General features: G+C 33.3%; 1 protein-coding gene across 1 annotated transcript; it reads right to left on the bottom strand.

The window, feature by feature from the left end:
* Nucleotides 1–16,802: 16,802 nt before the first annotated feature.
* LOC136827864 (piggyBac transposable element-derived protein 2-like) lies at nt 16,803–17,918 on the bottom strand. Its single transcript, XM_067085323.1, has one exon. The coding sequence runs from the start codon at nt 17,916–17,918 to the stop codon at nt 16,803–16,805; it is 1,116 nt and encodes a 371-aa protein (XP_066941424.1).
* Between the last annotated feature and the right edge of the window lie 1,120 nt (nt 17,919–19,038).

Raw genomic sequence — 19,038 nt, 5'->3', positions numbered from 1 at the left:
CTGAGTGAGATAAACATTTTAATGGATCATAATTGTTTTTGTTCATTTGTTTCATCAACCAACAATTATAATGGCTTCAATTTTAATGTTATACAAAATCTACCAAAATTTCCGTTTAGGTAAACTTTTATTCCGTCTACGGAAGCAATATAAAGAAAGTGGTACTTCCACAATATACATGTATATATGCATACATTGGGGTATATATATATATATATATATATATATATATATATATATATATATATATATATATATATATATATATATATATATATATATATATGTGTGTGTGTGTGTGTGTGTGTGTGTGTGTGTGTATATATATATATATATATATATATATATATATATATATATATATATATATATATATATATATATATATATATATATATATATATATATGTGTGTGTGTGTGTGTGTGTGTGTTGACAGCTCTATTCAACAAGTAGCATATAGTTATGGTGCATTGAAATGTATGTCATATGACCCTTGATGGAATGTGCGACAGTGTTGGTGTATTTAAGAAATCTTGGGGAGAAATGAACACTGTCTCAGCACATATCAGGTCGGTTTGTAAACTGTAGTTCTCGCGATGAGCGAAAGGAATTTGGGTCTTGGAAATCTAGGTGGCTCACGTAGTGACGAGTGTTGACCCTGTTGACCTGTATCGCGTCACGGGATCTCCACGTCACGGGGGAGTGGAGGGAAAATTATCTAGAATTATGAGTGTGTGCGTAAGTCCGCTCGAAAGGGGTATTTGAGGTGTAATATATTTGAATTTCGAGTACAGATGAATTATTCGGGCAGTAACTTTAATTGGTGGACGTTCTGCCTGGTGAGGGTGCTGGACTTTTGTCAGTAAAGGTGAGAAGTGATCTTTTTATTTCAAAATGTCCGACTGAACATTGAGATGATTTTGTTCTCTGTTGGTTTTATTGACATTTTATTATTGAATATTTTTCCTTTTTTATTGTCTTGCATATTTACCATGTATAATCTTTGGGATGTGTTGGGTGCTTTTGGTAACATGGGGATTCTCCCATTTATGCATTTATATGTCTTTGTGCTTCATTTTAAAGGTGACCTTTTGTTTCAGATGGATTTGTTAGTGGTCATATATTAAGGGAATTTCTGACATATAACTATGACTTCGGTCATGACAGACTTTGACATTATTTTTGGGAATATATAATGATTGGTCTCAGAACGTATTTACCAGTCCGACGGTTTGATTTTTCATTAATTTTTTTTGCCAGGAGTTAAGGACAGTCTTTGACCTTCTCTTCTTTAATTTTGCTTTTGTTTGTCATGTTAAGTTTGGGAATTAAACTGTATTTTGGTAGATCATGAGTTTTGTCTAGCCTTGGTTTAATTTGAGCTATGACATGGGAGAGAGAGGGTTAGGAGATGGGAACTGACATTCCTAGGAGGACTTCGATAAGCAGGGATGACGGTGTTGACTTTAAAGGCAGGTTGTTTCTTGTGCTTTGAGATTTAGAATTTTGGTTATGGAAGAAGTTGGGAGAAAGATATATATATATATATATATATATATATATATATATATATATATATATATATATATATATATATATATATATATATATATATATATATATATATATATATATATATATATATATATATATATATATATATATATATATATATATATATATATATATATTTGTTTTTATCTTTACCGTTTGTTGTGATTTTTCCTTATTGATTTTTGCTTATAAATTAAAGTAAATTATTTTTTTCCCACATTGAATTAACATACATTTCAAAACAAGTACTAGTTGTTTTGATGTTTTCACACCAAGTGTTCTCATGTTTTCCCCAGGCCCAGTTAAGTCAGTGCAGTTGTCTTATGAGAAACTAAGTGCAGGCCCCTACTTTGAGTCATTACTGATCTGACCTGGACCCTAGTAATGCACGCCTAAGGTGACATTTTTAGCAGCGCCACTTGCAAGTAGCACGCCCCCTTTCAGAGTTCCTTCTATTGTTACCATTCTTTTCAATTCCCCAGTCACACATGTCCCTTTGCATTTCTCTGAGTTTCCCCTCCTTCCCAACTACTTGCGCTGTCATCAAGGGTCACCTTTCTTGACCTGACCTGCACCTGCAACTCCGCCTACTAACACCTCCATCCCTGCATACAAATCCCTCGACTTTCCCGTCTAATTGTCACCCCACTGACATCACTTCTCTCGAACCTTTATTTGGTCGCCATACAATGACCTTTCTAGGTACCTGACAGGATTAATGACACACCCAGTGAGGAGGGCAATGGAGGACTCATTAAGAAGTGGCTGTCAGAAGTGTCAAAATAAAAACATCGCCGACTGTGGTATATACACTGACCCCCGACAAACCATTCTTTGCTAATTCCTCTTCTGGAGTCACACTGCTAGCATAACCTATGATAGTTCCCCTTCAAGTGTCTCCCTTCTTGTAAATACTCTGCTCAACCTTCTCCAGAAGACACATTGCTAGTATACCCCATGCCAGTTACCTCTACAACACCACTCTATGACGTCACCCTCCTGGCACCACACACACACACACACACATGCCCCCTCTAGTCGACCTTATGCTACTCTGCTAGTCTACTCTCCTGACTTCACGCCACTGGACTCCTTTTGCTAGCCGCCTCCCACAGACGTCACCCTGACTATGTCCTCCTGTTCAGAAGTCACCAAGAGACTATGCTCAAGCCCTACTTGAAGTAGTCCCTACACTGCTACACTGAAGACTGCTGTATCCAGCTACTCATCTCTGCGAGCTGATGCCTTGCTAGCCTACCAGCGCCTCTACATTTGGTTGAATTTTCCTCTGGCAAGGAACCTTGAGTGTCAACCCTTCTGCTGATGACCTACGGCAGCAACTTGGCTCTACGAACCTCATGTCTTGTCCACAGACCTAAGGTAATGTGATCGGAAGTTATTTGTCGGCCCCTTAATTATACCCCACCTGTGCTTATATACCTGTTCTCCTAATTCCCGTAACCATATTCTTGTTCCTCTCCCTTAGAGATTCCTGTGTTTTTGATTGTGGTGGAATTGTGATCAATAAAGACACGTTTTAGTTTCATTCACATACTTGTGTTTAATTGTAATTATTATGTAAGACAGTGTCCTGATATTTTGCTTACGTGAATTCATTGTCATTTTACTCGATTCCATTTGTATGTGTTCTACTTTCCTGTTCTTGCAGATCCGTAATTTCGATTCCCTGTTGTGTGGTATCAACTGTAGATCAACGGTGCCACCTTCCTGCATAACCAGGTGCCATATCCGGTTAAGATATCAGGACTATCAACAGTGCAACCTTCTTGCTCATTGCACCACTTACTGTACATCATTTGGGTCCTCCCTGACATCTATTGCTTGTTAGCCTATGAAAAGCCTAATGTATAAAGATTTGCAGTTGTGGCACTTTGCTTGAGTATTTTGTGACTCTTTTGTGTAACAAAATTCTTGAAAGTGCCATGGAGCTCTATTGATAGCTCCTGTACATATTGTATCTTCTGACTGAATTAGTGAATTATACTATTTAGTGGACATCTTAAGTTTACCTCCAACCCTTTCTTTATTGGTAATTTTGAGTATTTTCCACTTTTAACTTTTCTGTTCACCGGAGTTCAGCCACCCTCAGTCAGGTGTAGTTATCAGAAATCCTAGTTAGAGCCAACTTTTCAAAAACACGGCAGTGCAAACGTGACAATATATATAGTATATATAGATACATACATACATACATACATACATACATACATACCTGTGCTTAAGATCCGCTCCGTGACACTCTTCCCATTTCTTCTCTCTTTATAGTATTTGGGCAGTGATGCCATAACCTCTCACAGTCCACAAGACTTGTTGACTAGGTCACTGTTCACCATAAGTGTCGATTACGTCGCTCTTCTCTAACTTCGTCACCACTCCCTCCATTCACCGCTTAATTTCACCATTTTTCACTTGACCATTTTCTTTCTCTCACCATCAAGTTTACGACAGGCAGTTTTCAAACTGATTATCACGAGTTTATCATAACCTTCACCTACACCTTTGGGCGTTGGAATGTTGATACAATTTTCATTACTTGCCTAGGAACAGCTATTAAATTTTTGTTTTGTCTTAACGCTTTATCCAAGGTCTATTGACCTTGGCTTGATCAACACTGCTCAATTCCTCTCTCTGGAATGTTCTGATTCATAATCGTAAGACTACGTATCACTTTTTATACCGTAATAGTCTCAATAATAGTTTTTGTAATGCTCCCTCTCTCTCTCTCTCTCTCTCTCTCTCTCTCTCTCTCATATATATATATATATATATATATATATATATATATATATATATATATATATATATATATATATATATATATATATATATATATATATATATATATATATATATATATATATATATATATATATATATATATATATATATATATATATATATATATATATATATATATATATATATATATATATATATATATATATATATATATATATATATATATATATATATATATATATATATATATATATATATATATATATATATATATATATATATATATATATATATATTATATATATATATATATATATATATATATATATATATATATATATATATATATATATATATATATATATATATATATATATATATATATATATATATATATATATATATATATATATATATATATATATATATATATATGTATATATTTGAGAATGTCACTTTCTTTTACTTTCATAAATTTTGTAATATAAATTGCTTTCTTTTCACCTGATTAGGGTCATACACCTAGTCACACCTGATAATATCCGTTTGTGGTCTCCTATGGTTTGCTTGTCAGTATCCTTGTATAATCATAATATCCTCAGGACCGGTAATAATTATATCATCCATCTAAAAGACTTGAACTTCTCGCCACCTCATTCATCCATTAAAGACTAATCTCTTATATATTTTATAATTTTTTCTTCTTTCTTCGGTATTCTATGCCTTGCAGAATAGTAAAACGCGCCATAACACTGATGGCGATAATCGCCATCCTTATACGTGACAAAAAAGTGTTATTTAAATTTCTCAGTAAAATTATAAGCTATTATTACCTGGCCGAGCTAAGTTCCAGCTTTTAAATGATGTTTCCTTGGGGCATAACACGTGATTTTAACACAGGAGCCCCATGTTAAAACCACGTATTATGTCATATGGAAGAATCATGCCAAAACCGGAACCTACTGTATGTTTGTTAAGTAATGCTAGCTTATTATTTGAGAAAAAAAAATTTAAATATCTTTTTTTTTTCACGTATAAGGATGGCTCTTATCATCATCAGTGTTATGGCGTGTTTTACAATTTCGCTAAGCATGGGATATCCAAGAAAGATGAAAAAATTATATTTAAATAAGAGACTGGTAGAATGGGATGGTAAGAAGTCACAAGTTTTTTGGATGGACGATACATTACCGGTCCTGAAGATATATGGTTAGACAAGGACACTGACTAACAAACTATAAGAGACCATGAGGAGAATAACTTTACAGATGACTGGTCGAAATACAAACGGATATGATTAGGTATGACAGTTGTATGACGCCTAATTGGGTGTAAAGAAACACAATTGATTTAACAAAATTTCCGAAGGTAAATGAAGAACAAAAGCCATGAATATGAGAGTTATTTTAAGAGGTAAAGTTCTACAATTCATCGACGACGCGCGTAGCGGTAAGTCATGGAGATATCTACTGTATACTCGGAATTCCAGAAAGAAATTTTTTATATATATATATATATATATATATATATATATATATATATATATATATATATATATATATATATATATATATATATATATATATATATATATATATAGCTGAAAGACTTCTGCACCCATTACGATTATTGTATTGGTGATGTTGCTGTGATGCCCTCCGACACTTACACTTGGGTGAGTGATGCAACGGGCCATACCGTTGGTTAGACCACCTTGTTTGCCCCCTAGTCTTCTAACACACATTAGCAATATACGTGTGTTGCATTCCATTATTGGTTCAGACCATCGTCCCCTTTCATTTTCTTTGAAGGTCTCTCAACTACCTACGCTGGTACAGACGAATGATGGTAGTCAGACGAAGTTTTATCTCGGCGATCTACTGGCATACAGAGTTAAACCTGAAGAAGCTTTGAAAAACGTCGAGTTACCTTTGGAAGCTCTGCAATGTAACACAAGACCATGTCAAAACGAAGATCATTATAGAGCTATTGAAAGATTTCTTTTGGACATAATTAGTGCACTTCAACAGTCGTCTGACTCTAAGGAGTCGAATAACAGAGGCTTCAACCATGTTCCTGGTTGGAACGACTTTGTAAAGGAATTCCATCATGAAGCACGGTATGACTATTTATCATGGAAGGAATCTGGTAATCCAAGGGATGGATATTTCTATGATAAAATGAAATTTTCTAAAGCTCAGTTCAAAGGGATGCTTAGATTTTGTAAGGAAAATGAAGAGAAATTCGATCCAATAAAATTGCTACGAGTCTTAAAGGGAGTATGAAGAAGTTTTGGAGAGAAATAAATAAGAAAAAAAAATCCCAAACATTCTTGCCAGACATAATAAATAATGTGAGTGGTTATGAAAACATTGCCGAGTTATGGAAAGAACATTATTCTGAGCTGTTTAATGACCCTACTCATCCTGTTCCAGACCCAGTGGAAAATCAGAGTCAGCGAGATGTTACAGGGACAAATGTCAATGAAATTTCGAATGCTTTGAATTCTCTGAACACTTCCAGTAGCCCTGGACATGACGGGCTGACCCTTCAGCACTTAACTGAGGCTCCTCCGGTACTGAGAGTTTTACTAAGTTTATTCATTACTTCCTGTTTCTGTCATTCATACTTACCAAGAGCTCTTATTCTGGTTATACTCTCTCCTTTGATTAAAGATAAAAGCGCGGACCACAGTGATATATCTAATTATAGACCGATTGCTCTAGCCACTGTTATCTCAAAAGTTTTGGAAGCGATTCTATTGGAGAGATGCAAAGAGTACCTATTGACAAGTGACAACCAGTTCGCTTACAAATCCCATCATGGAACTGAAATGCCAGTTCCTATTCTTAAACACGTAACTGAGGAGTATAATGTTCGTAAAACACCTGTATTTGCTTGTTTTATGGATATGTCTAAAGCCTTTGATAAAGTGTCTCATAAGATGTTACTTGAAGTACTGTTAACAAGAAATATTCCTTGCTATATTATTAAACTGCTTGGTGAATGGTATAAAAATCAGCAAATGATAGGCAAATGGGGCCATGTATTTTGAGTGAATTCTCCACTTCATGTGGAGTGAGACAGGAAGTTTACTTTCACCTTACCTGTTCAATGTATATATGGATGACCTCTCACAGAGACTGAGTCAAACTAAAGCGGGGTGTTATTTAAACAACATGATTTTAAACCATTTGCTGTACGCAGATGATATTGTTTTATTTGCTCCTCAGTAGGTGGGCTACAACAGCTTGTAAACATTTGTCGTGATTTTATGTCCGATAGGCTTCTATTGTTAAATGTAAAGAAAACCAAATGTATTATTTTTTCTAAGAGTAAGATTTGCCAAAGTAATATATCACAAATTGTTGTTAACAATGCACGTATAGATTTTGTACCTGAAATAAAGTACCTAGGATATTATCTCACTGCTCAAAATTCGGACGATGCCCATGTAGAATATTTGTACAGAGGCCTATGTACGAGGGGCAATATGAATTTAAGGAACTTTTCTAAATGTAGCGCTGATGTCAAGAAAATGCTTTTTACGAGTTTTTGCACAAGTTTTTATGGCATGTCTTTGGTTGTCAGAGCAAAACAACGGACTATGAATAAGCTGAGGGTATGCTACAACGATAGCCTTAGAAGACTCATGGGCATTCCGAGGTATGCAAACGCATCCGCTCTTTTTGTGGGTTTTGGTCAGCCATCTTTTCAGGAACTGAGACGCAAAACCATAACAAGCTATTTGCAAAGGCTGAAGAATTCTGAAAACTGTATTATGAAGAGGGTTGCCCACCCAGTTTACTTGCATAATTCATTTATTTTCAAACACTGGAAAGGCCTCATTTATGCTTAGTGCATCTGGTGCGCTCTTTGTGTAAGAATACAGTATTTCTTTGTTTTGTTCTGATATGCTACATATGTATATGTCCTTTTAGTAGGAAGTATCACTTGGAGTCATCCGCACCTCATTCATATCATAATTTTTCACCTCTCTTTCGTAATAATTTCTCATAATTATTTTAAATTTTTATTCTTTTAAGGTTTGGAGGCTTTTATGTATGATTATATATGTATATGTATGTGTTTATCTATGGCCATTTATGTCCGAAATAAAGATTTGAATTGAATATATATATATATATATATATATATATATATATATATATATATATATATATATATATATATATATATATATATATATATATATATATATAATCAAGGTCTGTGTGTGTGAAGGAAAGGCTCTACTTACGATTGCAGAGCTTGTGTAAACACATATCTATGAATTCCGCAATGAAATCTTAAATTCCTGCATTCATAAACTTCATGCATATATACTTTAATGTAAAAAGTTTCCAAAATATTTGCGGAAAGCTGGAAGAAAAAACTCAAGGCGTGAAGCATGAATCTAACCTTTTCTGGTATTTATGAGCAAGATCTGAGTAGATTCGGACGAATTTCAACAACAACAACAACAACAACAATAATAATAATAATAATAATAATAATAATAATAATAATAATAATAATAATAATAATAATAATAATAATAATAATAATAATAATAATAATAATGGCAGAGCATTAAAGCTGACATCGAATTACCTTTCAAAAATCGAAGTTTCATCTCTCTGATTTCATATCAAACATATCAAAGCAAAGTGCCTAGAAGCTCTACACATCTTGAAGGTGCTGTCTCACACCAGTTGGGAAGCTGGTAGAAATCTTATACTAAAGCTTCATAAAACCTTAATCTTATCGAAGCTGTCATACTGTTGTGAAGTATATTCTTCAGCCTCTTCATCAAACTTGAAAATTTTAGATTCTGTTCATCACTCAGGTATTCGTATAGCCACAGGAGCTTTTCGTTCATCACCAATATCTAGTTTGCTAGTTGATGCAGGAGAAATGCCCCTTGAACTCTATCGTCAGTCATCATTACTTCGATACTGGTTTAGAGTGCAAAGACTTCCCAAATCTCTGGCATTTGCTGTGGCAAACAGAAATATTTTTAACGGTTTTTATGAAAATCATCCAAGGTATCCTACTCCTTTCAGCTATAGAATGAAAAAGATTTTAGAGGATACAAATATTAGAAAAATTCCCGTACTCCCTTTTGTGTATCCCACTACTCCTGTCTGGAAGTTACCTGCTGTGAAATTCTGCAGGTACTTCAATGGAGCAAAGAGGGCTAAATCTGATGAGGAAATGAGGGCAATATTTTTAGAGCATGTTTCGTTGTATATAGATACAAGATTTATATTTACCGATGGTTCCAAATCCAGTGCTGGCGTTGGTTATGGAGTTTTTAGTGAATCTTTTAACCGAAGAGGTGCGCTTCCTTCAGTTGCTTCAAATTTTACAGCTGAGCTGTATGCCATCTTAGTAGCACTGGAACATATTGCAACACTCCCAGTGTCTGGCTACACAATATCTTGTGACTCTAAAAGTGCCTTACAGTCCCTGGAAGTCTTCAATACTGATCATCTCTTAGTGTTGAAGATCTTGCAGTGGATCTTCTTGCACCATTGTAGAGGAAGCATTGTTTCTTTTTGTTGGGTTCCTGCCCATGTGAACATATAGGGAAATGAAAAGGCAGACCAGCTAGCCAAATTAGCAGCACAAATTCTGATACCCAGAAAATGTCCTGTTCCATATTATATGGAAATCCATCCAGCAATTATGGGCACTTCAGTGGGACAGAGTAGGCCCCAATAAAATGAAAGAAATCACTAGTCAGACACACCCTTGGAAATATGACCTAATGTCAAGGAAGTGGGAGGTTGTATTGTGTAGATTACGCATTGGCCATACACGTTTAACTCACAGTTATGTGATGAATGGGGAGAATGAGCCCTTCTGTGACGATTATTTGGTTCCACTGACTGTTAGGCATTTGCTGGTTGAGTGTCCTAGTCTAGTGGAACTTAGGAATCGTTTTTTATCATATAGCAGTGAAGCAGGTGGTTATTATAGCATGGCAAAACTGTTGGGAGAAAATATATGTATTAATAATGTTATCTCTTTTATCAAAGATGGTCTTCTCAAATATATTTGACAGCTGTGCTGTCTTAGTATATATATAATTTTTTTTCTTAAGTTATACTGTTTGTATCGGATCAAATTTATTAATAGTTCTTTGTAGCAGAATTTTATATAGTTATTTATATATTTATTTTGGTTAGTTTTCTTTTTTGTTCTTTTCTTTTTAATCAAATTTATATGTAGTTCTGTTTAGCAGAATTTTATTTTTAATTTTTATAACATACTATAAAAGTGAAAAGATCACATTTAGTATTCGGCGTCAGTGACCCTGGTAGTTGTGATGCCAGATAACCCACAATTAATCAGTCAATCAATCTCTCTGATTTTTTGCTGAATAGAACACAAATACTACTCTTATTTTTATTGGACATGGGAGTTGCCGTAACATATGTGGCACTTTTCTTTTTAACCTACCGTAACGTGTGCCAATTTTTTCAGTCATCCTGATCCAATCATGGAGTCAATTTCAAAGCTTTATGTCAGAGATTGCGAACGTTTTTCGAAGTCAGATTACGGAGAATAAAAAAAGAGATAACAGGAATAATGCTATAAAACCAGTAAAACAGTTAAGCTTACCATAAGGCTATTCGTCTACTAGCACGAGCTTTTGACATTACTAGCATCCTTTATTTTAATACGTAAAATAACAATAATTAGAATAACTTTACATGTAGGTAAAAAGAGAATCCATGCTGCTATGAAATAAATAATTTTACTCTACGGTAGAGAAGACATTTTTTTCCTTAGAGATTTTTTCCATTGTAGGGAGGGATGAATGATAGTATGATATTGTGTAAGAATCTTATATATATATATATATATATATATATATATATATATATATATATATATATATATATATATATATATATATATATATATATATATATATATATATATATATATATATATATATATATATATATATATATATATATATATATATATATATATAAATGTATGTATGTAAACACAAAACACACACACACACACACACACACACACACATATATATATATATATATATATATATATATATATATACATGTAGAATCTACTGGTCACTTTTACCAGACACATATGTAATTCTAATAGCCACAATGCCTCTTAACTTCCTCAAGAAATTGAAGAGACTGCGATGACCGATGGCGGGAGCCATCACAGTCTCTTCAATTTCTCACGTTTGGATCTTACGGCTTCAGTTAAAAGCATATCTGAAAAAGCGAAGAATTTGAAAAGTTAAGAGGGCATTGGGGCTATTAGAATTATATATATATATATATATATATATATATATATATATATATATATATATATATAGATATATATATATATATATATATATATATATATATATATATATATATATATATATATATATATATATAATATATATATATATATATATATATATATATATATATATATATATATATAAATATATATATATAAATATATATATATATATATATATATATATATATATATATATATATATATATATATATATATATATATATATATATATATATATATATATATATATATATATATATATATATATATATATATATATATATATATATATATATATATATATATATATATATATATAGTTTTTAACTACCTGTTCCTGTTCTTTTGTTAACTTTTTTTTTCCATTATTCTAAATTAAGTCATTGAACCTCAAAGATGTGTGAATTTACCTGAAAGCGCCTGGCACTAAACTTTAGCATGCTATTTTTAGGTGGGATTCGCTTATATATACTCACATAGATACGTACATACAGACATACATACATACATACATACACGTACACACACACACACATATACGAGTATATATATATATATATATATATATATATATATATATATATATATATATATATATATATATATATATATATATATATATATATATATATATATATATATATATATATATATATTTATAAATACATATGAAATTTAACCTGTAGTTACTAATATTATTTATTTATTTAATTTCCTTTAATGAATATAATTTTTTGGTCTTTGTGGGGTGAATAGCCAAGTGACTTTGCATCCTTTGTTTCGTGGTGGCCCTCCTTCTTGTCTCTAACCTAGCGCAAGAAGGACTTCGTTTTACAGTATATGGTGCCGGTTACGTTTCGCGTATTACAAATGTCATATGGAGTAGACAGGCTCAGCGTTTTTTTATTTCTATGGCTCAGCCGGCGGGAAGATGGGAACGTGATAGTGATATATAACCAATCACCGAAATTGACAGCAAGGGGATTCAGTTTTTATACTCTGATATTCTGAAACGCTGTTCATCGCGATGTCGAGCGATGGTGAAAGGAAAGAACGCAGTCAGAACAAAGGACATTTGATTTTGACATCTCGATACTGCTGCTGGCTGCGTTGTCGCCCATCACGAGGGGATGGAGATGAATTTCAATCTACAAAATGTTTCATCACCAAATGTGCCTATAGCCAGATTCCCGAAGCATTGTAGACACGATATTAATCCATATTCCTATTTTACTGTTTTTAGAATTATAATATAAGCATTTATTTTTCTTCACGTTAGAGATACAGCATCAGCGGAATTTTCCGTTTTCTTCTCCTCTGAAATATTTTTCGATAACATTCTTCAATTTTCATTCCATCCCGTTTTAAAATCCCCGCTCATTCGCTTAGCTAATTTTCTATAAACCGAGCTTATTCAAGGCCATTTCCTGGCATTGCTTTTAAGAGAAATGCTTTTTACATGCTCAAAGGAGACGTTATAATTATGCATTCCTGATTTTATAAGCGTGTTGTCCTATTCGACAGAGGTGACTTTATCTATAAGACAAAGCATATATTACCTGATGCTACATAGTCAATGGAAATACGACCTTAAGTTTTTAATTCAACTGATTCAGCATATCATTTTCTTTATGCTTCTGATCTTTCTTTCCTTTTTTTCATCTAAGTTTACAATTGTGTTTTTTTTTTTTTTAGGTCTTTAATTTCTGATTTTTTCTTCATTCCTCGTAGTTTTTCGGGCATATTTGTATTTCATTCTTGTTTATGTGTGATTACTAAATCTCAAGTAGCGGCTACTGTGAAATCTGTTTTAATCTTACAATTAAATTTGTTTTTCCCCGCAGCACTAAACATATGATTATGAATATCTGTAGCATGCGGTACAAATAAACTTGTGAACTTATAGCCTAACTTTCTTACACACACACACACACACACACACACACACACACACACACACACACACACACACACACACACACACACATATATATATATATATATATATATATATATATATATATATATATATATATATATATATATATATATATATATATATATATATATATATATATATATAATATATAATATATATATAATGGAAAACTAAGTTCTAATGGAAATGCTTCATTACCGGTTGTAATAAGAATCAGCAAGCATGTGGGGTTGCTCAGGAGGTAGTGAAGTTTTGAAAAGTTAACCTAATAACGCTGAATTCTTGTGGTCTCCATTTCTGCTTCTCTGAGCAAAAAAAATTATGTTCATTATTTGATGGTTTTTATTAGCATTCACAACATCTCTATATCCCTCTCGATCACTCTTTCTCTTTCCTTCAACGATGTGGGCGAAGGGCACAACGAGCGACAGAATGGAAATGAATGAGAGGCTATAACACTCCACAAAGCTATTTACAAGCTGTGAAGGGACTCGAGAATGTTTTTTTTTTTTATAGATCTTTCTGTTAATAGGAATTTTTTGGCGGATATCAAAGACTGTTTGGAAGATTGAAGAAATATAAAAGTAAGAAACTGAGAAAACTATAAATAGAGTAAGCTTTAAAAAATGAAAAATTCCGATAAGAAAAAATAATAAACTAGAGAAATAGTTATGTTAGGGAGAGAGATTAAATGAAAGATATTTATGTATAAAGAAGCAAAATGTTTATGTAGAAGGACCAGGAAAAAGTGTGAATATAATCGGATACAAGACAGAGGGAAAACAAAGAAAAACGAATGGTTAAAATGAAGAAAAATTACAAAGGTGGAAGATTCGTATTTTTGTGTTTTTATACCTATATAAAGAGGAACAAAGGGTTGCAAATAATTAAGATAAATGGTCTGGTGTTTCTAATTATCTGTTTATAAATCTAAGTAATTTCCGACGCTGGTGTTTTGTTTTTAAGTCAGCAATGAGAGAATGCGTGTCAAATTTCGTTTTGGATTTATACCATTTATCAAAATCCCATGTACAAACATGGGTTGACCATCTCTCCCAATCAAAGTATGCACACTCATGTTTACAGGAGCATATATGTATATGTATATATATATATATATATATATATATATATATATATATATATATATATATATATATATATATATATATATATATATATATATATATATATATATATATATTATATATATATATATATATATATATATTATATATTGTCAAGTCCTGACATCTTTGTAATTGTCACCTTTATATTAAGCCTCCACCACCGCCATCTGTTGTTGGGTTTTGTCTCCAGACTTCAATTTTAGTCCTTGTTTTCCTAGCACCGCTAGTGACTTACTGTAAAATTACTTATTTTTATTTTTGATCCTTGGGAAAAGTAACTTAACAGCTTTCCATGCTTCGGTAAGGGAGAGCTCCATAACCTTAGGTGGTGAATACTTGTTTCCTAATATAAAGTATTGTGATATTGTGCCACTCTTTATAGTGAGAGGTGAGTAATATACTTTTGATTGTACTTATGGTTGTATCTATCCTACAGTAACCATTGGAGGCATATAAGAACTTTTCGATCACGAGCAACTAAAAAAAAAAGAAAGAGGTTAACATCAGGAAAAACGAAAATTCACTTCAGTGGGGGCCTGACCGGGATATGAAGTGGTATGAAGTGATATGAAGTGATATGAAGTGATTTAAGCTCGTTAGTGTAGTGATCGAATTTTTTGAATTTCCGTTAATGTACAATCGATAGTTGTTGAGCTCTCCCTTTTGCGATCAAGGTGCCGTATTGTATACGTCATCGCAAGTATTACTGATAGTTTGGAGGAAGTGCAGCGCAAGGAATCGGTACTTAGTCGCCGTTCTGTTGCCTTGACGTTGCCGACTATCGCTTTTTTGCGTTCCTTAGTCACCCCAGACGTATTAGAATGCTTCTGGATTAATTTCCTTCATAGGGTACTCATCCCCTCTTGCCGATTGTTTGGAGGAAGTGCAGTGCAAGGAATCGGTACTTAGTCGCCGTTCTGTTGCCTTGACATTACCGACTATTGCTATTGCGTTCTTTAGTCACCCCAGACATATTGGACCACTTAGGGTAACCATCCCCTCTCATCATTCAGGGATTAATTTCCCTCAGGGATTACTGTCCCTCTTTTACAGAATACGAGAACCCAGGAACACGTTTTCCTAGTGCTTAGTGATTCGGTGATTTATTGACCTAGTGCTTAGTGATTCGGTGATTTATTGACCTAGTGCTTAGTGATTCGGTGATTTATTGACCTAGTGCTTAGTGATTCGGTGATTTATTGACCTAGTGCTTAGTGATTCGGTGATTTATTGACCTAGTGTTTGGTGATTCGGTGATTTATTGACCTAGTGCTTAGTGATTCGGTGATTTATTGACCTAGTGCTTAGTGATTCGGTGATTTATTGACCTAGTGCTTAGTGATTCGGTGATTTATTGACCTAGTGCTTAGTGATTCGGTGAACCAACCATAAAGCGATACTTTTTATTTTTTGGGCAGAAAAATTATTTCATAGGCAATATGTTTTGGATATTTGATGGAAATAACCTTCATGTAACTTTTTTTAATTTATTATTTTTCTATTATAAAATATCACTACGTTCCTCTGGGGCAGCATTGTGCAGCTTGTATAAAAATAATAGCAATTCATTATGTAAATACATCTTCATTTATGACTTATTTACTGCTAAATAAAATGAACTAGCAATTCTTTGGTATAAAATTCCTTTTAAATTATCATAACTCTTTATCTTAAAAACAAAATATGGGCACAGTTCTATCCCTAAATATCTCTTCAGTACAAAATATACTCTTATAGATGCAAACAATTCCTTCACAATAAAATGAAATGCTTTTATGAAAGTAGACATACAGTATAAATTTTTACAAATGGTTTCCTCTGAAAACAGCAACTAAAAATTAATTTCTTTTGAAAACAGTAACTAAAAATTCATCTCTTTTGAAAACAGCAACTAAAAATTAATTTCTTTTGAAATAGCAGCTAAAAATTAATTTCTTTTGAAAACAGCAACTAAAAATTAATTTCTTTTGAAAGCACTATGGCACAGAATAGGTAACTTTTCAAAATAGCATTTATTCTGAAAATTATGTTTTATGCAGTAGTAATGTTTATGCAGTATAAAAAGCGTTACATGTGAAATTTTCGGAAGCAGTTTGATTTGGGAGTGAAACATAAATTTACTCTACATTTGCAGCAGAAAACCTTGCATATTCCTGTGCATCCTGGGTACTTGCATCGCCCCTTTTTCTCTGCAAATTCTGGAAAATGGCCAATCATGTCAGTTCTTATTGGTTTGGCTGGTATTTTTACTGTGGGGCCCTTTTTAGCTTTTGCTCTGTACAGGTCATCTACACTCACTGATGGCCTTCCCCTTTTAGGTCCAGGAACCTTTCCTTTCAGTAGTAAGCAATCTGATACTTCCAGCTTGAACTTCAGAAGAGGAAGTTTATCTTTTTTTGGAGCACCACTCAGATCAAAGTCTCTGATGTAAAGAAGCCATGCTTGTATTAGCATCACATCTAAAAAATGCCAGAGAAATTTGTGGTACCATTTTTTGGACCTCAGACCAATTCTGTACAGGGCTAACAGGGAATCAAGGAGATCCACCCCACCCATGAATTTATTATATATCATGATGATTGAGGGACATGCTATGTCTACATATATCTTCTCCTTAGAGTTCCACCTCTGGATAGTTCTTTGGGGCTCTAGAGCAGCAAAATTACTGAGACGTGTGACCCCTTTATTATCATACCATTTTACTACTCTTAGCTCTACATCATCCATTTGTGTTACTTGAAGTACACTTGTACCACGTCCTAAATGTTTCATTTGTGTATCAGAAGGCATGTTACAACCAGAAACACGATTCAGTCTCACTGTCCCAAGTGAACCAAACCCTTGTTTCCATAAAGTAGTTTGCAGGAGGGGGCTGTTGAACCAATTATCAAAGTATACTTTATGCCACATTCCCTTTGGTATTGGCTGAAGGAGATCAAGAACAATGTTGCCAGAAGCTTTCAGATCTGGTTGACCTGGAACAGGGCTTATGTTTCCAGCATAAATCTTGAAGTTATAAACTAACCCATTAGTACCTGACAGAACAAATATCTTATAACCCCACTTCTTTGGTTTCTTTGGATTATAGGTTTTCATACTTGAGGTTCCTTTGAAGGGAACAATTTGTTCATCAATGGAAAGTTTTTCAGCAGGAGAAGTACTTGAAACTTTTGAAGTGATCATGTCAACTATGGGTCGAATTTTGTATAATTTGTCTTGACAGCCATCTGGACGACTTTGGTTATCATTACAGTGGAGATTTTTTTTATAGTACCAAATCTTTGAAGAGACATAACATCTGCTATTTTGGGGAACCTCAAGTATGAACTCCAGTACAGCCTAGCTCTTGGAATTTTTACTATACTCATTATTTATAACATACCAATAAACTGTTCAAGCTCATCCATTGTCAAATTCAGTGGTTTGTTAGGATCATTTTGCATTGCATATTTGTTTGACTCTTCAACTAACAACTTTTTCATAGTATTGTCAAGTAATTCTTCAAAATATTCTATAGGACTCCTCACACTACCATCACCAGCATAAACTTGGCCTATAAAATCTTTCTCTAAAGAATCTACGTCTTCTGATTTTTTTGTCTTCCAAACAGGTTTTCTGCTTATTTTCTTTCCTTTAATACAGGTGCTTGGATAGTCCCCCTCTTCAGTTTCTTCATCATCCTCTGTTTCATCCTCTGAAATCTGGATTTCTGAGTCTTTTTCAGGTTCATATTCATCATCATCATTTTCACTCTCCAAATTTTCATCCTCAGATTCATCTGGTATACCTGCCTCATAACCATGACCATAAAAAGATGAAGGATTCATATTTGATATCTGTGGGGGAAAAATTCACAGTACTAATCTAGAGAAATAATATGCCTAACATCTTTTGTAATACACCATCATATAGAGATGCATATATTCCGCCTTTCACACAAGAATACTGCACTCTAGGTGCAAGATGTTACTTCAGAGACACACACATACTACACAGCAAGTGCACAATGTTGATTCAAAGTTACATGCATAATACACCATAGTGCATGATGTTGCCTCAAAGATACAAGCAGGTTGGCCTCAAGTGAATAATAGGTGAATAATAACACTAACTACCTAAAACTGGCATCTGACTATATATTTTACATATTTTGTAAATTCTCATAACACTGTACCCCCATATCATTCTAATTCATACTATAATTTTAGAACTAATTAGCAAGATCCTTGTAACAAGGAAATAATCTCTCGAATGTGCACAATGTGGCTTCAGAGCCACAAACAAACATCACCCTAAAGCATGT

Source organism: Macrobrachium rosenbergii, chromosome 42 (assembly GCF_040412425.1).
Source record: "Macrobrachium rosenbergii isolate ZJJX-2024 chromosome 42, ASM4041242v1, whole genome shotgun sequence".
Lineage (NCBI taxonomy): Eukaryota > Metazoa > Arthropoda > Malacostraca > Decapoda > Palaemonidae > Macrobrachium > Macrobrachium rosenbergii.
Note: the sequence above shows the minus strand (reverse complement) of the source record. Positions and strands in the feature narration are given on the sequence as shown.

What these genes read in the sequence shown, in the direction of transcription:
- LOC136827864 (XM_067085323.1), bottom strand. Translation starts at nt 17,918, where the DNA reads ATGATCACTTCAAAAGTTTCAAGTACTTCTCCTGCTGAAAAACTTTCC.